This window comes from Crocodylus siamensis, chromosome 3, assembly GCF_052110815.1.
Source record: "Crocodylus siamensis isolate JL-2025a chromosome 3, ASM5211081v1, whole genome shotgun sequence".
In the NCBI taxonomy this organism is placed as follows: Eukaryota; Metazoa; Chordata; order Crocodylia; family Crocodylidae; genus Crocodylus; species Crocodylus siamensis.
The window spans coordinates 228628524-228653233 of record NC_143397.1 but is presented as its reverse complement, the minus strand read 5'-3'; the positions used below and the strand labels follow the sequence as shown (position 1 = coordinate 228653233).

The following is a 24710-nucleotide window of genomic DNA, read 5'->3' as shown; positions in this document are numbered from 1 at the left end:
ATCAAAGGCCCTAAGGATGTTGGTATGTATCTTGAAGAATCAGCTGATGATACATAGACCATGTTAGCTTAGGAGTTTAAATAGATGACCTGTCTTTAACAGTTTGACCTGAGATTCAAAGTAGGCAGTGGAGCTTCAGCCTGCATTCTCTCTCCCCTTCATTGCCGGCATTATCTTCTACTTCTTTTGTTCTCCACTTTTCCTGCTTTATTTTTCCATTAATTTTCTTCCCCCTCCAAAACTACTCAACTCTCATAGTTCCTGCTTCTTTACCTTCCTTCCTCTGCATCTCATTTCTATCATTTCCTTCCCTCCACTCTCCTTCCAAAGAAGCTGCATGCTTATTTTCTTTCCACAGCAATTTCTGCTTCATTGCCTATTTCTGCCTTCTGCTTGCCACCCTTGCCTGTGTGCCTCCCCCCAAAACACACAGGCCTGTTCTCTGCTCTTCCTCCTCTTTCATTCATGTGACTCACCCTTTTTGCTTCCGCACATGTAGCTCCACTCACACAAGCATCCCAACCTCATTGCCTGCTCAGTATCCTTGTTCAAATTCTTCTCAACCTTTGTGCTTCTCACACGCAACTGTGGGCAATACTATATTAGCTATGAACAGCTATACTTAACCTTAGTAGGAACTGACCAACAGCTGTTTCACATCATATGTTTCTAAAACATAACTTTGTAACTTGGTGAGGCTATGGTTGAACATTTCAGTGACCCCACATAAATTTCAAAAGGAAACAAAACAACAATAAAAACTACTTTTAGGATCTGGATGTTTCACAAAAAAGGCATTTCTAATATGCATGACTTTTCAAGTGTCTTTTATTTATCATTGAAATAGCAGTTCTTTTGATCTTGCAATTTGTCATGCTCAGCTTATTAGTATGAAAACAGATTTTGCAGACCATTCTCTTGGTTAGCCTATATGCAAACAGAACTGTTTGCCATTTATACCTCTTCAATGTTCTGTATTATATACAACATAATTAACTTTAACTTGTAAATGTATTCCAATAAAGCTTAGCTTTCTCTATGTTTTTCATAAATGTATTACAGCTAATTCTGTATTGTGCTACATTACCAAGCTGGCTATAAATTTATCATGGAAGTGTCCTTTTTGTTTCCGGCTACTTTATAACTGAAGGTCTAGAATCAGGCTAGAGATAAATGATGACTAGAATAGATGTTTCTTATTCCCTTAAGCTCCTGTATCTGGATATGGGTTTTGTTTAAGATTTTAATTTGTACCTCGAACCTCTGCAATCTAAATAGAGATATCATGGATGGCTCAATTCCTTCATTCTTTTTTTTAAAGGAGGAATTAGTAGTAGTGTTGTTATTGTCAGAAAGCCAGAACAGATCTGAATTTCTTTTAAATGTTACTTTGGTTCATTTGCTTATTTATCAACCTTGAATCTGATAAAATTGGGCAGCTCTGGGCATGATTTGCTAATCCAGGCTCTGGATTAAAGAAAAAAATTCTCACTATTTATGTAACATTCTATAAATAATTTTATCTACCTTGTTCAGATACATATTTTGATCTTCAGTTAAATTGGACTGGAGGATTTAGGTCAGTATAAATGGATTATGAAACCTAAACTCCAGTATTTTATAACTAGTTTTCTGAAGACATTGCTCACTAATCTAGAACAGTGGTCCTAAATCTATCACATTTAGAATAAATTGAAACTTGGACAACTGTTTTAAAAGTATTATTGCTTTTGAAAAAAATGGTAAATTCAGATATTCAAGAACACTGAAGATAAAAATCTCATTTTCAAATATGACTTGGACACTTAGGAAAATTGGTCTAAATGCAAGTCAATAAAAAGGGGCTTCACCTAACTCACTCAGGTGTCTTTGAAAATATTATACTATGTCAGTAATCTAAAATTACCAAGCGTTTTTTAAAAGAGTCTCAAATCAAAGCTTTTTTCTAATTATGGTTGAACCTTTCTTGGAAGATGAGAGAGTTTTAAACAAATTCAGATAATCTCACTGGGGAAAATCACTGGTTTAGCATCTGGAATTAGAATTTGTTGAAATTCTAAACCAGTTTTTGACATAGATAGACTTGTCTGAAGATGCAAAACGAATATTTTTTGTATATTTAGTTTAGTTCAATGACTAGCTGATTCAAAGATGAGAAACTGATTGACAGTTAAAAAAGCAGGAGGGATTACTTTTCTTTCCAATCTTTGAATAAAAACTAGGCGTGAGAAGTTGAGATCTGTTAATTCTAAAACCTTGAAGGACATGGTGATCAGAAGCAACTGGTTCAGTTCACTAACTACAGATATTGACTATGTCTTTGTTTTGCATATGACATTTTACTTAATTTATAGAAATAATTTTAAAATGACATTGTTCTGCATTTTAATTGGAATTTTAATTTCCATTAAAAATGTTGACACAAATCATGAGTAACAAATCAAGGATACAGAAAATAAGCTCTGTCATTCATTACTTTATAACATAATAAATGATTAAGATTACAATTCTTGATGCAAATGTATAAATGCTGACATGCATAGTGCTGATTAGCAAACATAGCATCATATTTAATGTAAAGGGTATATTTAGTTGCAAATCAATTAGTCTTAGTGGTTATCAGCAAAGGAGAATCAGACTTCTTTTAAAAAATAGCCAAAAAATATAAACGCAATATTAAAATTGATCATTAAATATTAATTACAAATTGCATACAATATTAAAATTGATTATTTTGATCAAGTTTTCCTGCTTGCTGACTTAAATCATGGTTGAAGTTAGTTATTTAAATCACTCTGATTTAAATTTGGCCAGTCCATGCTACAAATGTTTAATTAGACCGATTAAAGGAATGCTTGACAAATGCAAAATTTTGTAAAACAATTTTTAAAAAAGGAAAGAAATCACAAGACAAAACAAAACTGTATTGTTAGTAACCTAGAAATGGGAGTGCACAGTAAAATCTCCAGTCTTGCAGATGGTACCAAACAGGGGTGTATGAAGCATTGGTTACTGTTTTGATTTGGAGAAGATTTGGCCTAATTTGGAGGCTGAATCACTGAATTCGAATTGAATTGGGAGACAAAAAATTCAATTCAGAAAAGATTCAGAAATTCAGAAAGCATTCTTTCAAGGGAACAGAAATTGAGAAGAGGGAGGAGGAGTGGTGGGAGGAGGGTAGGAAAGACTGACATCTGGAGCTGCACAGCGACTATGACCTTTCCCTGAGTCCCCTTCCAAACACAGTGCTCCAGGGGGAGTGATGTAGAAACAACACATAAGCCTCTGTCTGCAACGTTTTGGTCCCTTTTGTGAGCTGTTTCTGCCTGAGTAACAGCATGTAAAAGGTACTACTGGACTGGCTTGGCTTCCTAGTCAATGTCCTGATAGTCTCTGTTCTTGGGAAGGATTAGATACGGCTTATTCTTGCCTAGAATCCCTCTACTTATCCCTACCCAATCCATTTCTTTCAACATATTCTTCCTCCAAAAACCTCTTATTTGTTCTTATTATTTTCCCACACACATTTTTTTTTTAAAAAGCTGTGTTTTTCCTGGCAGTGTGATCCATCACTGTGCAGGAAAGCATGTACATTACACACACACACACACACACACACACACACACACACGAAAGAAGAGATATTAATATTATTACTTACACATGCATACAGTAATCAGAGAAGAAGAGATATTACAGTTGCACACACACACATTTTCCCACACAGCAGAGATTAATACGAAGTGTGCCAGAAACATAGGTTCCAGGTCTTCTGGCAGGGGTGGGAGAGGGGCTAGACGGGGCAGGGGGAGAACTGCAAGTTCCTTCCCCTCCCAAACATATATGCACCCTCTTTCCCGCAGTGATAAGTCTTCTGCTGCCAGTGGGAGCAAGGAGATGGGAGCAGTACCTGTCCCTGTACCACCTCCTCAAACACCAGAAATAGTCACCAGCACCAGGATGACAGTCTCCACCCCAATTTCATCTCCCAGCATGAGCCTCTGAGCACCAGAGGAGAAGCTGGATCTGGAAGCAGGGGACCTGAGCACCTTGGCTAAAGAAATTCTGAGGAACGAGGGGGAACCTGACTTTGTGCTCCACACCCATCAAAGTTCCCCTAGAGTAAGGTCTTCTCCAGAAAGCACCTCAGAAGAGGTTGAGGTTGTGGAGACAAGTGGCTCAGCTGAGTCAGTTCCTCCTGTTGTTGTGCCTCTGCCTGCTGAGGAGGGGGATAAGGCAGGATCACCACCCTCAACCCAGAAGCAAGGGGGTAGCATAGTGTGGGATCATTTTGAGGTGGCAGATGATCCCAAGTATGCTGTCTTAACCACTGTGGTGATGCTCCTCCATCTCAGGAGGCAGCACTCCCTTGCCCTTGCTCCTCCTCAGCCTGGCACCAGTGGAAGCGTACCCAAAGGGAAGTCCCCCTCTTGCTCCAAAGCTCCCGCCCCCACAAAGCAGAGGCAGGCCACCCTGGAGCGGTGGGGAAAAGCTGCAAAGTGGGGTGCATTGCAAAGTGGGGAGCAAGGTCACCCAGAGCACTGGGGAGATGCTTGTTCTGGATGGCCAGCCCTTCTTAGTTGAGCAGCCAGGGTTCAGGGGGCTCATGGCACTTGTGGCCCCATCTTATCAAATGTCCGCATGCACCACCTTTAGCAGGACGGTGGTTACCTCCCTGTCTGAGGCATGCAGGGAGTACTTGATGGAGGAGCTGTTCAAGACAGGTCTGCAGGTATCTCTGCACTTCACCTCGGACATCTGAAGCAGCTGGGGTGGAGGTCATACCTACCTCTCCATCAGGGCACTGGTGTGATCAGTCAGGCTGTTGGTGGGCTCTCCTTCAAGCAGAGGTGATGGATGAGTCCCACATGGCAAAGGAGATCATGGTGGCCATGAACCACATGGTGCAGGGGTGGCTCATCGAATAGGGTGAGCTCATCTGCAGGTTCATGGTCACCAACAATGGGGCCAATTTGGTCAAGGCAGTTTGTGATGCCAACTTTGTTGTCATTTGTTGTATGGCACATAGGTTCCACTTCATAGTCAGAGATGCCTTGGAGGGGGACAGGGCTGCCAGTGATGGTGCCATCATTACCACCCAGCTGATTTCAAAATGCAGGAAGGTGAGCTGAGCATCCCACAGCACAAAACCATGCAGGGTATGGAGACTCGATGGAACTCCACATACCTGATGTTGGAAAGGCTGGTGGAGCAACAGAAGGCCATCCATGAGATGGCCTTGCTCAGGGAGATTGGGATCAGCAGCACCCTTAACAAAGCAGAGAGGGATGCCATCTCCCAGATCTTAGTGGTCCCCAAGCCATTCCTCAACGCCACTGAGACCCTCAGCACTGGTGGTGCCCTCCTTTCCCAGGTGATCGCTGTAGTCAAGGAGCTTGAGAACCAAATGGAGAAGTTCCAGGGATCCATGTTCCTGGCTGTGGCAAGCCACTTTCACTAGAAGTGCAGGCACTGGTGAAGCAGCTAAAGGAGGGCATCAAAAAACAGGTGGATCCATTGCAGTGCAGTACAGTCCATGTGCCGGTGGGCATGTGTGACCTTAGGGTGAAGGGGAGCATGTGCAGCACCAAAACCCTCAATCACTGGATGGAGGTGCTGGTGAATAGAGTCAGGGAGGAAGAAGAGCAGAGGTGAGGGGACATGGAAGAAGAAGGGTCCACTGTCCCGTGTCAGCACTCCCAGCACCAGCCAGTCTCCTCCACACCAGCCGCTGCCAATGTGGGCCAAGAGCATGGCTTCACTGTTGGAGCTCAGATGCACCAGACCCTGGCCTCAGGCAGGTAGTGCCAAGGCTTTGGTGGCTACCTATCTCACCAAGGATGTGGAGTCACTGGACTGCAACCCCTGGGCCTGTTGGGCAACCCACAGCCTCATGTGGCAGGATCCAGTCACAGTTGCCCGGTAACACCTGTCCTGTCCACCAACCAGTGTTCCAATCAAGAGGGTGTTTAGCATTGCTGGGGATGTTGTGACACCCCACCGTACCTCCTTGGATTCTGATTTGGTGGAGCAGCTGGTGTTTCTCATGGTGAACTTCCCACTGTTGGGGTTCCCCAAACTCCACCTGCAGATGGAATGTGTGCCACTCTTCTTGCTCCACTTGCGCCTATTTCCTTTTTATTTTTTAAACCATTTAATGTCCCACGTTCAGAGCTGGAGGTGGTGCTCACTGCATCACCAGCCAGCAGGGAAAGAACATCTCCCTGCTGAGCTCCCATGCCAGGATGAACTTGGAGGTATGGCCTGCAGCTATGGAGGAGGCAGCCCCAGGTCCTGGGCATAACCTAGAACTGCACCCTGCCAGGGTTGGGAGGCCTGGTTGGACCAACAGTAGTACAGCAGCCCCCCAAGAAATGCCAGAACCAAGGACCTACCTAGTGAAAGGCAGGTAGGAGGCACCTTATAACCTCCAGCCACAACACGCACACACAGTCCTGGCTAGAGAAAGCTCGACCTGTAAGATCTTTGAGAGGCCTGAGGCTTGATGGTTGTAGTGGAGTTGTGAGGTGCCAGATGACCTTAGCTGCCTAGGATGCCATCTGCAAAACATAGGCTTTCAGGTTTAAAACTGTTTGTCAGGCTGAGGAAGCATCTAGTTGGTGTGTGTGTGCTCTTCCTGGATGGCAGGAATAGTAAAGAAGCCAGAGGCTGGCATGCAATACTCTGTACCACAAATACATGTTCAGTCTCAGTCTTGATACTTTTTGAACTGTGTATGTGTGTGTGTGTGTGTGTGTGTGTGTGTGTGTGTGTGTATTCTAATATTATAAAAGCCTAAGTCTGTCTGTCACACTTTATTTGTGCTCTGATTGGCTGACAGAAACAGCCAATCAGAGTGCTCCAAGCATGGGGGAGCACTGCCATGATTCCAAAGCTGCACTGAGGACCAGACAAAGGGTTGGGGGAGCCAAGGCCAGCAGCACTGGCCTCCCTGCAAGCCATGCTAAGGACCAGATGGGGGTGAGGAAGCCAAAGCCAGTGCAAGAGGCAGAACAGCAGCAGCATGGGGCATTAGATAGTGGCACTCCATCTAATGCCCCCCCCCTCCCTGCCCCCCCTTCATTCCTGATGGGCAATTGGCACGTGTGTACCTGAGTATCAAGGTATCAAATTTTGAGCCTGCACTGTAAAAATGCAGTGTGGGGAATATTTTTTTGTTCCCAGCATGCCTCTTGCTGCATCTCAAAGCAGTTTGAGATGCAGCAAGAGGAACATGAAGGCTTGTCTGGACGTGCCCAGTGGGTGCATCTACATGTGCATGTAATTGAGCAGTAGACTTATTTGCTGCAGTGTAAAGTATCACAGTCTACACATGTGACACTATTAGACCACAGCAAACTAATTTTCATTACCATAAGATACTAGTGTCAGGAACAGTACTATCTTACAGTGACTACAATAACTGCCTAAACACACATGTAAATGCTGACCCAGGTGTAAATTTTGTTTGGTCAGCCACCAAGCGTCCCCTTTCATTATGTCAGTGTCCAGAACAACATGTGTGCATTAAATTTTGCATGAAAATTGGGAAAATGGCAAGTGAAACATCTGAATTACTTAAAGTAGCCTTTGATGATGACACTCTGACCTATGTAAAAGTTTTTGAATATCATCAGTTTACAGAAAGATGATCATCAGTAGAAAGTGATGAGTGTTTCAAGTGCCCTTCAACATCACAAAATGACGAAAATGTGGTAGCCGTTCACTGTTTGGTTTGAAGTGATAGGTGACTGACTGTCTGAGAGAGAACAGAAATTCCAACTTTTTCTGCTGGTTCATGTCATTCAATTCTAACCAGCGATTTGGGAATGAAATGTCCAGAAAAATGACCAGAAAAGTGGGTATCCAACTCTTGGATGCTTCACCATGACGTTACAGCCCCCAGGCAGCAGCTCTCGCCATATCCCGGGGTCGAGGGAGATGACCGCCGCCGCACCTTCCCCCGGCAGCCCCCCCTCCTTCTGGGGGGGCGGTGCCTGCCAGGGGGACGGGCCCACTCGCTCCCGGCGCGACTGTCAACCGGGGCGGACTGTCCTCAGTGCGCCCTGACCGCGTCGCGCCGCCGGGTGGGGAGGGCCACGCCAGGTGCCCGGGGTCTGCGGCGATGTCGGCCACCCACCCGACCCGTCTTGAAACATGTGAAGCAATTTTTAGCCAAATTTTAGCCAAACACCATATCCCACAAATGCCGCAGCCTATATATTCACCTGATATGGCCCCATGTAACTTTTTTCCCTTCCCTCAACTAAATCAAACCTTGAAAGGAAGAAAATGTTGTGATGTGGAAACCATAAAACAAAATGGGACTGAGCAGCTTTTAGCGATTCCACAAATTGCTTATCAAAGGTGATTCCAACAATGGCAGAAACATTGGGAGAAGTGTGTGGCTGAACAAGAAGCATACTTTGAAGGAGATTAAGCTGAAACCCATGTAAATAAAATATTTTGATGCTGTAGGAAACAATCTCAATACTTTTTTAACAGTTCTCTTATAATGGTCTTTTGTTTTAATTGTTAAAGAACATGGATTAGGGGATATTTTAAAGTGTGAATTTGGGATTTTTTTTTAATCAGAGAATTTGCAGTTTTTAAATAGGGAACATCAGGATTCCTGCTACTGAGGCAGGCGGCAGGACCCAGGCAGAGGAGCCTGTTTAGGGCTGGCACCGGGGACCCAGCTGGAGGTGGCTGACTGCCTGGCCTCCTGGTCACTTGGGTGGGTGACAAACTTCAGCGGGCAGCCAAGGCATTGGTCCACAGAGCATCACAATTTAAGGAATCAAACACCTTGGTCGGGTCAATGAAGGGTATAGGAATAGAGTATAGATCACTCCAGAGCAGCAGTTTCCAATCTCTGACAGATTGCACACCACCAATTTAAAGCAATACAACCTTACTTACCGCCAGCAAATTTTTCAGTTCAACCTTAAGTACTGCCAGCAAATTTTTGTCGTATAAAGTAATTATAATAAATCTGTTAATGAGTACCACTGACAGGTTGTCTGCATGCCACTAGTGGTACCTGTACCACAGATTGGGAACTGCTGCTTTAGAGAGATTTAGTTTAGCTCTCCCAATATATCATTCACTTCTGCCACTGTCAGAGACAGGCTACTGGGCTAGATGGACTATTTGTCTGACTCATTATGGCATTTTCTATGTTCTTACATTGTTAAAACTTATAGTGGCTTACTCTTGGGTTCTCCTTAATTCCATTGAACCACTCTAAAAGTAAAAAGAACTATGATTCTTCCTTAAAATTTCTTCTTGGGGACTGGCAATTTATCTGACCTGGAGGAATCCGTATTAGTCATAGAGATGGCTCTATGCTCATCCCATTGCAGCTGAAGTACAAAGGACATGGTGTAGATGGGTCATGAATGGCTAGCTGTCATAATGCACTGCTCTCTGGTGAGCCATATATCAAGAAAGGTCTTTTAAGACTGCCCTAAATTATGCAAGGGTCCATCCCATAAGAGTCAGGAAATACGTGATGTTGAGTGGTATTCCGGTGCAGCTGAATATCCTGTTTTGAGAACTCTTAAAATAGTTCATAATTGTTTTTTTCAGTATTTTCTACTAACTTGGATTTGGACTAGATTAACTGGTAGGAATTAGGTATTCAGCATCATCCATCTTCATAGAAAAATGGAAAGTAAACTGCTATAAATGTAAATCTCAACCTTAATTATAGAGCTGCTACTAGTACCTCTAAAATGTAATTATAATGTTGAAGACTGCTGTAATACAAAAGAAAGCAGAACTACCAAAAAAGGCAACATAAAAGATGTGAATAAGATTGGAGCTTTGAATTATGATTGAGAAACTGAAACAAGATTGAGTTATTTATTTAACTTTTTAAACACATGCTCTTTGCCTACGTTTTGTTATACCAAAAACAATGAAGATTTTAACGGATTCCCACAGAATCAGATGAAGCAGAAATTTAGCACAAGAATATAACAATTTCATCAAAGGGCAACTTTTGGCTATTAACTTTTTTGTTTAAAAAAATCATTCCAATAAAATCAACTTTAAACATGTTATCTTTCTCATTTTGGAAGCAATAGTTAATGCATGATTTCAAGTATATATTTGTGTCACTTGGATGTGAGAGATAGTAACATGATGTTCATTTTTCTTTTAATGTTCTGTTCTACACCTCATCATTGGATTACATGATTTGGAAAAACCTTGATGTCTTTTCAAATTGTCTTGTGTGGGTGGGCAAAAGGCAAATATTTTTTTCTGAATATTTAAACACAATTTATATCTGATTCAAGCATTGCAATTAATAAAATATTTGTAGTGCATCTAGACTAATAACAAACTCTCATTTGCTATTAACTATTGCAATACCTCTTCAGAGCAAGGTGCCTTATGGTTTCATCCTACTAACAGTCACTGACCTTGGAGAGTCTTTGGAGGATCAGGCTCCTCAGGATCAGTGTACACTGCAAATAAAACATTAAGGACTCAGTCATTAATTCAGGCAAGATTCTTCCATTATTTTTAAAACATATTAAACATTTCAGTGTTTTCTATAAACCCAGGGTTTCACTACCCTTTGTATACATGAAACAGGATGCATGTACATGAGACACTGATTGTGCAGTATTATTAGTAATACTGTACAGTAGCACATCGTAGCACAAACAGTGCTAATACACTACTGCACTGTAGCATCATTAAAAAGGCATGTGCCAGTGCTACTATGCGGTAACACTGGTTATTGCACATTAATTTAGTACTTGTATAATCAAGTACTAAATTAAATGTGCAGTAACTACAGCACATTAATGAATGTGTAGACCAGGGAGGGTCAATTATTTTGGGCAGAGGGCCACTGACTGAGTTTTGGCAAGCCATCAAGGGCCGCATAACAGCCCAGAGCAGATTAATATTCATTTTCTAAATTTTTTAGGGGCCCCGTGGGCTGGATAGAATGGCCTGGCGGGTTGCATCTGGCCCCCGGGCCGCACTTTGCCCACCCTGGTGTAGACGCACCCTTAATGTATTAACTCCAGTAGGAGTTTTGACTGAGAAGGGACTATTTCAATTTTCTGGAGGGAAGAAACTGGTGTCAGTTCAATGTCTGAACAGGTGGATGGAAGATGACCGCCTGTTATGGTCATTTCCAGTCTCCTGCCCATGCACAGATCCTAAGTCCTTAGGAAATCTGTACAGGACCAGGAAGCTGGAAACAGTACTGCAGAGCAGCTGACCATTCACTTTCAGGCAACTGTACTTCGGATAAACATTCAAACTGCTATGTGCTCTGAAGCCATTTTGAGGATCTTTTAACACTAATGCTAACAGCAAACAGATTTCATGTGTGAATGTATCCATGAGATAGAGTTAAAGCTTGGAGACCTATTGCTTACACATGGCAATAATTACACATGGTATAATTACATCTATTATGATGAAGACAGCAATAAGTTTATTTTTTAGTTTTTCAGAACCCAGAGGGGAGTCCTGCATCTTAAAATGGTTTTTTTTTGTTTTTGTTTTTTGTTTTTACACAAACTGCCTAAACTTATAGTAAGAAGGCTTGTTGTAAAAGTCCTTGTATGCTTCTAGTTGCTGCAGGGGATCCCTCACTAGTTTATCTTACGGTTTGTAACACTTGGCCTATGAAAGTTCAAGGATGAATATTTAAATCCTTTTTATAAAGACTTTATACATTTGCAAAGTTCCTCTGAGGATTTACAAATAGCTATTTTAGAAGTCCCGCACTTGGTGAACTTGTTCTTAGGAAAGAATGAAAAAAAAAATGAATGACATAAGTAACCACAAAGACAAGTATGATATTGCATAAAATGAATTCCAAATGCTTACTGCTGTAACTTCAGATGGCTGATGACAGGATAATATTGATACAGTTTATATGTATTTTTAAAGGCAAATCTTTCAGATAATATACCTGATTTATAAGGTGTATGTGTGACTATTATTATTTCCAGTACAGTGAATTTTTCTTTCATCTTTTGGACATTTTCTTTGGCATTTTTGTATTGTGCATGTTTAGATTAAATGTTATTGCAAAATTGTGCAGAAAGAGCAATAGTATTTATTTTTATGTTTTATTGCATGAAGGAAACTGTTATATTTACACATCTGAAAATTAGGAATATTTAAGTTCTTTCCTAAGTCCCCTCTCAATTTTGTAGCGTGGAATGGATCATTAATAATCAAGAACTGCTGGTTCCTTTTTGTATATTAATTCAAAATATCTTTTAAATTTTCTCATTAAAAGTTCTTATATCTATTTCTGGTTGGTTAGCTTTCTTCTTCTTTCATGAACTAGACCTCCTCATATTTTTGGTAATACTTCTGATGTCACAAAACTAATATCTTGGTGGTCTTTGACCATAATGGTCCTTTGGTTTCTAAAGTTCAGCTCCTCAAGGTATTTAGCATAGAAAGGTATTTACATAATAACACAGGTATTTAATCAACTGAAATACATTTTCTGAAGTCGGTGGGAGTTAGGTGCTTAAATATGAGTTGAATACATAAATACTAGGGCTGTGCAGAGCTTTGGGAGCTGATTCAATCAGGAGGACATTCAGCCTGATTTGGCGGCCAAATCTCCAAATCTGAATCAAATCGGGAGACCAATAAAAAAGTCCAAATCAATTTGAAGCTCTCTGAATTGATTTAGAAAAGATTTGGAGAGCTTCAGAGATTTAGACAGTCCCCACTCACTGCTGCAGGGAGCTGGACCCAGACCCCGTGCCAATAAGAAGGGGGTGGGGGGACCCCCGCCAGGCCCCATCTCCTGCCTGCTCCCCCAACCCCTCTGAGTGACCTCTGCCCACTCTCTCAGTCCTGTCAATGGCTGCCCCACCTGGTCCCAGCATCCCGATGCTTTACAGAAAAAAAAAAAAGACTCAGCAGCTGCTGCCAGGTGAAGGGGAATGATTCCCACTGCCCCCCACTTCCCTGCATTGTGTGGGGGGCTCTGCCATGGGCCCCTGTCCTCCTCTCACTTTCCCAGCCCCATCAATGGCTGCCCCACCTGGCCCTGTACTCACCAGCTGCCAGGGCTTCTGCGGGCTCGTGGCAGACCCTGCGCCATGCAGCGCGGGGCAGTGGGGGCCAGCAGGGATCACTCCCTGTGCCTGGCAGCACCTGGTGAGTGCAGGGCCGGAACTGGGGTCGGGTGAGGCAGCTATCGAATCACCAAGTCGAATCACTGTCCCCCAAATTGGCCAAATCAAGTCTGAAGCGAATACTAGCCACTTCGCACAGGCCTAATAAACACTGTTGGCAGTCTAGGCTTATGTGCTTTGGGAAAGTGGAAGTCTCTTCTATTTTGGCATCTTTTTCTTTGTTTCTGACCTGAGTAGGCTGTGTGTGGTAAAAGAGATCTTGCACTGTGTTCTGCTAAATTAGTTGCCATTACTTTTCCCTATTTACATCATACTTCAGCAATCCACACACTAGGTCAGATGATGCCTTTTCAGGAGAAGGTTGAGAAGGAATTTCTTGTTCCATGGAATCACTAGTTTTAGATAATAGAAGAACAGCACTTACTTTCAACTTAGTCTTAAATAATATACAGCCATCACCTTAAGATGTAAATTGCTCTAATCTAGTGATTCTCAAACAGGGTGCCATGGGGTATCTTGAGATCTTTTCAAGGGTGCCAGTGGTGCCACACAGTGTTAGCACTGTTAGATGTCCAAACATGATTCACAAGATAAACCCAGAGATTTCAAATAGGAAGCCATAGTTTTAAAAAAAATTCTGACCTGCTGTGGCGTTTCTGAGTTCTTTCATAGATTTCATAGACATTAGGGCTGGAAGGGACCTCAAAGATCATCAAGTCTAGCTTCCTGGCCCAGGGGCAGGAAGTCAGCTGGGGTCATAGGATCCCAGCAAGATAAGCATCCAAATGCTTCTTGAATGAGTCCAGAGTAGGTCCCTGCACCACCTCTGGGGGGAGTTTATTTCAGGTCTTGGAGGTTCAGACAGTAAAGAAATGTTTTCTTATGTCCAGCCTAAAATAGTCTTGTAGGAGTTTATGATCACTGGCCCTTGTTTTTCCTTGGGGCGCTCTGGTAAACAGACATTCTCCCAGAGCCTGATGTACACCCCTTATAGTCTCCAGGCCCCCCTGAACCTGCATTTTTCCAGGCTGAAAAGTCCCACAGCTCTCAGCCTCTCTTCATAAAACCTATTCTCTTGCCCTCTGATCATGTGCATGACTCTCCTATGGACTCTCTCAAACTTCTCAGCATCCTTCTTGAACTGTGGAGTCCAGAATTGGATTCAGCTCCAGCTGTGGCCTCACCAAGGCTGAGTACAGCAGGAGGATGACTTCCTGAGATTTACTTGAGAAGCATCTATGAATGCAAGCCAGAGTATTGTTTGCTTTGCCAGCTGCGACATTGCATTGGTGGCTCATGTTCAGCTTGTGGTCAGTCATGACCCCCAAGTCTCTTTCAGCTGTGTTGCTAGCGAGTGTAGCACTACTGAGCCTATAAGTATGCTGGTTTTTTTCTCTGAGGTGGAGTACCTTACATTTATCAATATTGACTGTCATCAGGTTTGTATCCACCCACTTACTAAGTTTATCCAAGTCAGCCTTGATCACGAGAAAGAGAAAGACGTTCAAGAACAGCCCCAAGATTAAGTCAGCACAGAGCTGCTTCTTTATGCTTTAAGAGACTTGAAAAATGCATAATTGTAACAAAAATCTATACCTCAAGAAAGAAATAATGTTATAGAAGTCAGCAGTTATAATAATTAAATAGAAAAAAACCAGGGTGACTGAAACCAGTAGTAATGACTGTAAGCTGTCAAATAAACTATAATAGGGGATTTGAAAAATATTTTAGTTACATTACTGGAAAATGAAACTGAGAAGTCTTAACTTCTGTTCTAAACATTAGAAGCAGCACTGTTAAAGTATCACTTTTTGAGGGAATTTTTCATAATTTTTTTAATATATACTTTTAAAATTATTATTTCTATTATTAACTATACATTTCATGCCTTCTACTTGGACAGTTATAGGGCCTGATCCTATTTCACCTGTTAAGGGTTTGAGTAGATACAACCAACTTAAGTGATGCTGTTTTTCCCTGCTTGAGACCCTGAAAAAAAAAGGTTAACAAAAAGCTAAGTCAATTGGCTCTCCTCCTGCTGTGTTTTTGTCTTGGGCTAAGAAGATGGCATCTTACAATAGTTGTCACATGATATTATTGTTTTTTTTCAGGGACAAACAGGGTAGAATAGGATCACATTTAGGAGCCTAATAGGTAGAAGAGGGTCTGGCCAGTACCAGTTATTTGTTGACTTAAAGGATAGTTGGTGTTCAGGGTACTGGTCACTGAAATCTGGAAGAAGTTTGTATCTGTAGAATACCATAGAGACATGTACACTAGTATGGAAATCAGGCATAGCATAAGAAAACATTCTATAATAGCTGCTGAGATTCTGTTCAAATTGCAAGCTAATGGAAAGCATTTGGACCCTGTATGCAAAGATAGGTGACAGTAATATATGTTGACAAAGCATCCATTTTTTTCTCCAAATATGATGTTTCAGCTCTTTTTCTTTCAGTTAAAATATTCAGTTAGAATTCAGTCTTGAAAAACCTGTCTCCCTTTCCCTCCCAGAAATATCAACAGCTCAAAGATCACACTTATCTGAATTTTTATTCACCTATTTTAGTAAAGCCAAATAAAGTTTCAATAATGCTTAAGGCAAAAAGACCCAAAATAAGATGTCTGTTATAGCTTTATGCACTTGATAACATACTGTGTTTAGCCAATGTCCTTTATTGTTTGAGTGAATCTTTAATACAGCAACAAGGAATTGGAAAAAAAAATGAAAAAATGAGAAAATAAAGTTTAAAATCACAAACATTTGCGGTAGATTTGGGGCAGTTGTAGTAAGTCAGACACCTGACAGACATTCAAGTAAAGACAGGATGAGATCTGATGTGGATTCCAAGCATGGCAGGAGGCACAATTGTGGGATCTTGCATCAGGTCCTGTTGTGCCATATGGCTGGTGGAGGGGCAGTCCGATCCTGGATTCCCCCTGCACTGGCAAGTAGCAAGCTTGGCACCCAGCCATGCACTTCTATAGTTGCAAGCCCTGTCAGTTAATCATATTGGCCAGGTATAGAGGTTACACTTTTACCAATATAAGTGATTGTAAACTGGTCTATACCTGTAAAAGAACAGAAGTTTGGCACACATAGACTGGTTTAAAAATGGTGGAACCCAGTCTAAGATTTGCCTCCCCCCCTCGCCCCCACCAAAGGGTGAATATGTATTCTGTTTACTACTGGTCTAAATTATGCTGCTTACAGTAAACTGTGTACCTTAGATCAATTCCACCTCAAGCTTTTTGAATGTTGAATCTAGTCATGTAAAGGTAATTGTAATTGTAATTTCTTGTTTTACATTCTACTAAGAAGTTTACCAGGTGACAGCATTATAGGTGCACCAACATATCAGTCCATATCGTATCAGCACTGATAAAAGGAAAATTGACATTATTGGCAATTGGCTTTTTTGGCTGATGTGACTGATAATGTCATCAATAAATGCCACATGCATGCACGCAGATGCAGCATGCACGCGGCCAGGAATGAAGCCCCGCAGCTTGGAGAGCAGTGTCCTGTTGGTAAGTTTTTTGGGGAAAGGGGTATCAAGGCCCCCCACTATGAGAGAAGTAATGGGGCAGGAGCAGGTGCTGCCCAGCCAGGGCAGGATGTGGGATGAAGCTGTGGGTGGCTCATCTGGGGGACACAGGGCATGTAGCCCTGAGTGAAGCACGGAGATATATTTCCCCCAGATTTGTGCGTGGGTCAAATGCAGGCTGCCTGCTGTGGGCTGCACTGGTCTCTTCCTGGCTGGGGGTCAGGGCCAGGGCAGTGCCTGGGGAGCAGGGGGTGGAGCAGGTGGTGGCAGCGGTACTGGGAGTGGGGACTACAGGGGAGGTACAGCAAATTTTGGGGTGGCTGTAGCCCATCTGATAGCCCTCCCTCCCAATGCTGCTGCTGCCTGCCCTGCCTCTGCCTGCCCCAAGCGCAGAGCCCTGGCCCAGCCTCCCTGCTAGGAAGAGGCTGATATGGCCCCTGGCCCCAGCCCACAGTGGGTAGCCTGCCCGTGCCCCGCATACAAATCCAGGAGGCACATGTTGCCCATGACTCCCTTGGAGGTGCGCAGAGTGGCAGAAGCCACCCCCACACACACCCCCTCCAAACGAGCCGCCCATGCCTCTGCCCCACACGTCACCCCACCGCAGTTGGGCAGTGTCTTCTCCTTTCCCTGTCCCTGCCCCAGACCTACTCCACTCCCTCCATCACCATGAGTGCCTCAATCTGTGCTCCCCATGGGCCTTTCCCCCACAGACTTACAGGCTGGACGCTGTCCTCTAAGCTGCAGGGCTGCACATTGGTAACCAGATTGGTATCTGCCGATGTGGCTGGTTAATCATTGGCTGGTTGATTATTGGCCATCGGTATCGGCCAAAAAAATCTTTACTGGTGTACCCCTAGGCCGCATCTCTTTTATACTGTGTTTGCTAGTTTGTTGCTTTACAGGTATTTTTATTTTTAGATATTTTTTAACAGAGATCTATTATCTCTTATTTAGGATGCAGAATAGAAAACTGTGACTCCTGCTTTAGCAGAGACTTTTGTACCAAATGCAAAGCTGGCTTCTATTTGCACCGAGGCCGTTGTTTTGGAGGATGCCCAGCTGGATTTGCAGCATTAGAGGAAACAATGGAATGTGTGGGTGAGTGTCTGAGCACAACTTGACAATACAAGCAATTCATTTTAATATCTGTGTCCTTATGGAAGACCTGTTGAATTTATTCTGCATTTTTCAGTCAGTTACCCTATTAATTGGGACCAACATTTCTAAGTCTTGTGCTAACATCTTGAGCAGATGTTAAGGGGAGCAAGTTCAAATAATATTTTTTCATTTAATGCAGGGGCAGGCAATTATACGGGCCCGTGGGGTAAATAGAGCCTGCCTGCCCTGCTGGTCCTCCCTGCCATTGCCCACAGCAGCTGAGCACACAGCCCTGGCCCTGGTCTTGGCCTGCCCCACACTTGCTCTGGACTCGTCATGGTTGGAGCTGACCAGTTTCAGACCAGCTGGGACCTATGTGCACAGCCCCGACCCCGAGCTGCCCCACGCGTGCTCTGGACTGTCCACCCATGCTGGGCAGCAGTGGCAGCCAGGCAGAAGCTCCTGCTGGGCACAGGGGAAAAGCGGCCACCTCCCCTTCACTGCAGCTGGGCCCTTCTCGTTGCGGCTGCGCAGAACGCACACCTGGGCTGCCCTGCGGCTCCTTTCCATTGCCCCACTGGGCAACCCAGAGACAACACTGATGACAGCAGTGACAGCAGCAAAGAGGAGCTGCAGGGCAGCTAGTAAAATATGTTGGGCTGAATCGCTAGTTCAGTTTTGAATTTACTCTGGAAAAGGAACAAGTCCCAGGTTAAACCACCATCTGAGTATTTTCAGTGGAAATGTTAGTTTTACAAAACAGAAACAACTATAGTCAGTGTAAAACTCAGGGTAAAACTGAGACAGCATTACCAAGACCCACTTGTGAGTCTCACAGTGTATGACATTTTTTCTTGAAGCCCCAGATTCTGGAGTCATATCATGTGAAACTCAGTTTTTATTTTTTAAAAGTACATTTCTAACCTTGATGACTGAGAGAGAAAGTTTGAAACGAGAACCACAGTAATGGCTCATCAAACTAATAAAGTAAATGAGCACAGGTTTTGTTTTTTTAAAATATATCTTGTACCTTATGGGGGGCCAGACTGGTTAACAATGTTACTATATTAATGCCTTTGTGTGTGTCAGCTTAAAAATAGGATTCTTAAAGACTGAAAACTATTACAGAATCTCCCCCTAGATACCAGCTGAGTTCTGGTTCTATTGTGCACTTAAAATGTTGCAATTTACCCTGCAAATCCATCAGACTCATAAAATGCTATTGTGTTTTCTTTTTTCTAGTTATTTCCAACTTACCTTGATTCTTTTAATTCATTCAACAGTTTTGCTGTTCACCTTAAGACCATATGAAAAACACTTGACATACCTAATGGTATGAATCCTGTCTACCTAACTAGACTTAAAAATTTGAGATGGGCTTAATATCCAAGTTTAAGGAGAAGTACCGATTTTAAAATGTTCTTGCAGGTATCATAATTTCAAAGAATGAACTCATTCTTTTCAAGAGAAAATTGTTAAAAGCCATGGAAATAATGAAATGCCAAATAACCTATGAATAACTAGTTAGTTGCTTTTGTTTGCTGTAGGATACCAGAAGTTTCTGTCACAATTGTCTTGTAAAATTCCAAAATTATATAATAACCTCAGATTTCATCTAATAATAAAGTTTACAAACAATGATTTTATAATTTAATACCAATGCTCTTTAGAATTACTTTAGACATTGGAAGAGAGACAGATGTAGACAAAAGCACTAATTTGTAACGTTTTGCTTTATTAGAGGGCTGTGAAGTGAGTCAGTGGAGTGAATGGGGAACTTGCAGCAGAAATAACAAAACATGTGGATTTAAATGGGGTCTGGAAACAAGAACAAGACAAATTGTGAAAAAGCCAGCAAAAGACACAATACCTTGTCCAACCATCGCAGAGTCCAGAAGATGTAAAATGGCAATGAGGCACTGTCCAGGAGGTAAGAACACTTCATACTGAAAAATGTTTGAGCTTTTTTCCAACTTCAGTCCAGTTTATCATTTGAAAAGATATGTATAGGTCAGACTGAAGGGAAAATCCTGTACCTACCTTGTACAATTATGCAAAGCCAAAAAAGCACTAGATCTATTCCTGTCCTATTGCACACAGGGAGTGCCTGTGTAGAGGGCTCAGCATGGGCATGCTTTGGGATGGGGTGGTGAGTGAAATGACAACACATCCAGGGGAGCTGAACTGTATGAGTCCACTGGTTAAAAACCCATTATGGAAGACACACAGGAAGTGATAGATGCTGCCACAATTTTTACACTGCAATTACAATTGTGAAGTAGGTGATTAAATGCTCCACAGGTTTCAGGAAAATCCTGTTCTTATATCCTTCTAGGGGAACACCCCAGAAGAGAATATATTTTGCTTTACAGCCTTATTACTTTATACTTTTTGTCCCAGTGTTAAAACACAGAGTATACGGGAATAATGATAGACTGTCACAAACTAAATGTACAATAGGATGTTCTATATAAGCAAAGAGCAACATTAATGAATAAACAAGCACCACTAGCCTGTTCACTCTGGGACCAGTTTTCATTTACATTGAAGCCATAAAAAAACAGGCAATGTAAAAAGACTTGAAAGTATCTTTTAATTATATCTGTCTTTATAAGACAGTATAAAGAGGTCTTCATGTAAATGAGAATCAGGCCCTTTGCATACTTGATTATTTATTGGGTTCTTCAGTGAGTATCTGAAGGCTGAGTAAGAACAATAAAGGAAGAAGAAAGTAGATAAAGAGGTGAAGTAAATATGTCTTCATATTTACTTATAAATACTTTAAACCAGGAACTGTCCAGACAGGGTTGGATTAAGATTTGATGCATCTGTGGTTGGTCCATGGTATTCCTATGAGTGCCTTAGCACTTAAGTGATACTATAGTATTTCAGAAAAATTAAATGTGTGTCTATAGTGTATTGGAGCCAAACTCATTTGCTGTCTGTCATCAGTTTGCAGGTGGGTAAACTGTTATCTAGAGATCCAGCTCACAGATCAGCTCTCTCTTCTTTGTTTTCCTTCTTTAAAACAAGTTATTACAGCCTTTCCCCTAATAAGTCATGCCCATATTCTTCAACCACATTTCTAATGGGTTCCTTCAATATGTGACCAGAAAAGTTGATGTAGGCAAATACAAAAGTTCTATCCAACATTAAAGGCTTACTGTGGTCTTCCACAGCTATGAAGCATCATTGTAGCTGCAGTATCACTAGCTAGCAGCTTGTAGCTAATAAACCTTCCCACATGATGAAGATAGCTGCATTTGGTGTCTGAATCTTCGGTTTAAATGTAAATCCTGCATGTTTCTGAAGGTGATTGTTGTTGTTGACCTGCTAGAATCCTGCCAAGAGTTTAATGCTTCCCTCCTTGCTTAGAAAGTCATGGAGGAGAGCCTTTTGGTGGCATTTTCTGTATCCAGCTGAGTTCCCTTCTAGCATGGCTCTCTCAGCAGTCACAAAGTGGTTCAGTCTCTCCACCTCAGAGCTGAAACTCACTCTGCAGTATGTTACATTTGAATGATTTTCACAATGTTGGGCTAAAATCCCTTTGCTTTATCACATTTCAGTATGTTAATAACTTGTCCCATTGGTCACCAGATATATTCATTCTGGTTTTGTTAAGCATTATTACATTTCCAGAGGCAAGAAGGTTATCCATGGAACATCCAATCAAGATAAAAGATTTAGTGCTCTTTATAAATCTAGCACTGCCCTAATGTTACACATTTCCTAATTGAATTTTTAACTTGGGAGAAAAAAAGGAAACTGTAAGAGAAGCAATATTTAGTGTCCTGAAGCACCATAATCCTAGTAAATATCTGTTGAGAGGCTATGGTAATAAAATCTTTCTCCCTAATGTTCTCTGTACATGAACTCAGAGCAACATGTGGGATATGTATTAGATTATATAAGCGAAGACGGTTGTAGATGGATTAGACTGAGAACAGGAAATAAGGATATTTTTAGTGGAATAGGGTCAAGTAAATGTGCTTTTGACATATGCTTTCTATTTCTGTACATTTTGTTTACATTTTAGTTACTATTTATGTGGTCTACATTATATACGAACACTTCAGAAGCAGTTTTTATATGAATTTTCCTTCTCCTTGCAGTTACATTTAACCTTCCTATTCACTTCCTATGGAAGTGTGTTACTTCCATATTTATCAGAATTGAGATGCTACTCATCTCATCTGTCTGTAGGGCGCTGCAATAAATTTAGTTTATGAAGTGAAACTCTTCATCTCTTCCTCCGTCTTTGTAGAGTTCTACAGATACAGAGTGGAATGCAAGCATGCAGATATGTTTCTTTCCCGCCAAAATGAATAAAACACTTTAAAGTTGGATGACATTCTAGTGACTTCAAATTTGCTACTCGACAGTTTTCTTATTGTCAGGATTAGTATATTAAATGGTTATTTCCAGTTGGACATGTCATATTTGTATTTCTGGTAATGTTATTTATATTACCCCATTGCATGGGTGTAACATGACTGATTTGATGAGTCAGAAATTGCAAAGATGTCTTGGATCATTTAGCTCATCCTCTTGCCAATTCAGGGCTCTTCTCCATCACAAATTTTCTACTCTTTCATCCAGTCTATTTTTGAAAAGTTTCAAGTAATGGAAATTGCTGGGCAGAATGATTATACAGGGTAATGCATCTTACCGTCTGGAAGTTTCCCCTCTAATTCAGCATAAATTAATCCTTTTCTTCCTGTCACTCCTACTTATGCTCCCTTCATATACCACCATATATGATTCCTTTATTTTTCTGGTGTTTATACGCTTCAGGTATTTGTAGGATATGTTCTCATTATTGCTTAAACAAGCAAGGGGAAAGAGACTTAACGGTGGGAGCCTACTACAGACCTCCCAACCAGGTAGAAGAGCTTGACCAGGAATTCGTGGGTCAGCTCACAGAGGTAGTGAAGGCTAAGGATGTGGTAGTCATGGGGGACCTGAACTGCCCGGACATCTGCTGGGAAGAGCAGTCAGCCAGGTCTGAACGTTCACGTAGGTTCTTAGACAGAGTGCAGGACCTCCATCTAACCCAGGAGGTGTGCAGCCCCACCAGGGGAGACGCCTTGTTGGACCTAGTGCTGGCCACGGGTAATGACCTGGTGAGAGGGCTGCGGGTGCTCGACCACCTGGGCGACAGTGACCATCGCCTGCTGGAATTCACCATCCAGCGCAAGTGGCAAAGGCATGCAGTAAGGCAGTGGCCCTAGATTTTAGGAGGGCAAACTTCAGCGAGCTAAGGAGTATAGTTGGAGAAGCGCTGAGGTCCCGGGGGAGGGGGGAGCCAGGTGTCCAAGGAGAGTGGTCACTCCTTAAGGAGACGATCCTCCAAGCCCAAAGGAAGGTAATCCCAACGAGGATCAAAGGGAGCAGGAGAGCACACAAGCCTCCATGGCTCACCAAAAGCATCTGGGAATGCCTCCTTGCTAAAAAGGAGGCTTACACCCAATGGAAAGAAGGGGTCATCACCAGGGAGAACTATTCTGCAGTTGCTTGGGGATGTAGGGGGGTAGTTAGGAAGGCCAAGGCAGAGATGGAACTGGGACTAGCTTCCCAGATTAAGGACAATAAGAAGTCTTTTTTTAAATACATAGGGGGTAAAAAGAAGGTCCCGGGTAATGTGGGGCCCTTGCAGGACGCGTTGGGAAATTTGGTAGTCACACCAGATGGCAAAGCTAACATGTTTAATGATTTCTTTGCCTCCGTCTTCCTAAGTAGGGACTAGAACAGCCACCTCCCTGCTGGGTCCCCTCAGGCCCCAGGGGAGGCACACCTGGGCCAAGGGTTAGCGAGGATTTAGTTAGGGAGCTTCTGGAGGGGCTGGACGTATTCAAGCCAGCTGGTCCAGATGATCTCCACCCTAGAGTTCTAAAGGAATTGGCTGAGGTCATTGCAAGACCCCGGCACGGCTTTACGAGCACTCATGGTGCTCAGGAGTGGTGCCAGAGGACTGGAAGAGGGCCAACGTGGTCCCCATCTTCAAAAAACGGAGGAAGGAGGACCCGGGAAATTATAGGCCAGTTAGTCTTACCTCGATCGTAGGCAAGCTGCTCAAGAAAATTATGTTGGCACACATCCAGGAGGGGCCAGCAGGGGACTACATGCTTAGGGGCAACAAACACGGGTTCATCAGTGGCAGGTCCTGTCAGACCAACCTGGTGGCCTTTTACGATCAGATCACCAGATTATTAGATGCAGGGGTAGCGGTGGACATAGTCTTCCTGGACTTCCGGAAAGCTTTTGACACTGTCTCTCACCCCGTTCTCATTAAGAAACTGGGGGGCTGTGGTGTAGACACCCACACAGTCAAATAGGTCACCAACTGGCTGGAGGACGGCACCCAGAGGGTGGTAGTGGATGGGTCCTTCTCAACCTGGAGGGATGTGGGCAGTGGGGTTCCGCAGGGCTCGGTCCTCGGGCCCGCACTGTTCAACATCTTCATCAGTGATTTGGATGAGGGGGTAAAAAGCACCCTGTTCAAACTTGCTGATGACACTAAGACGTGGGGGGACGTGGGCACACTGGAAGGATGCAACAGGCTACAATCAGACCTAGATAGGTTACAAGGGTGGGCGGATGAGAATAGGATGGAATTCAACACAGACAAGTGCAAGGTGATGCACCTGGGGAGGCACAATCGGCACCATACCTACCGGTTGGGGAACTCCCCTCTTGTCAGCACGGAGGCAGAAAAGGATCTTGGAGTCATCATTGACTCCAAGATGAACATGGGCTGGCAGTGTGGCGCAGTGTGGGGAGGCAGTTAGGAAGGCCAACCGCACCTTGTCATGCATCCACAGATGCATCTCGAGCAGGTCCAAAGAGGTGATCCTCCCCCTCTATGCGGCACTGGTCAGGCCAAAGTTGGAGTACTGCATCCAGTTCTGGGCACCACACTTCA

At 42.9% G+C, this 24710-nt stretch overlaps 1 protein-coding gene across 4 annotated transcripts in view; it reads left to right on the top strand.

Annotated features, from left to right (window-relative positions):
* Positions 1–24710, top strand: part of RSPO2 (R-spondin 2) — a 193023-nt gene that overhangs the window by 99184 nt on the left and 69129 nt on the right. For all 4 annotated transcript variants that reach the window (XM_090040503.1, XM_090040505.1, XM_090040504.1 and 1 more), the window contains 2 exons: positions 17645–17788; positions 19530–19718. In XM_090040503.1, coding sequence (XP_089896629.1) covers positions 17645–17788; positions 19530–19718 — 333 coding nt within the window. The remainder of the gene's footprint in view (positions 1–17644; positions 17789–19529; positions 19719–24710) is intronic.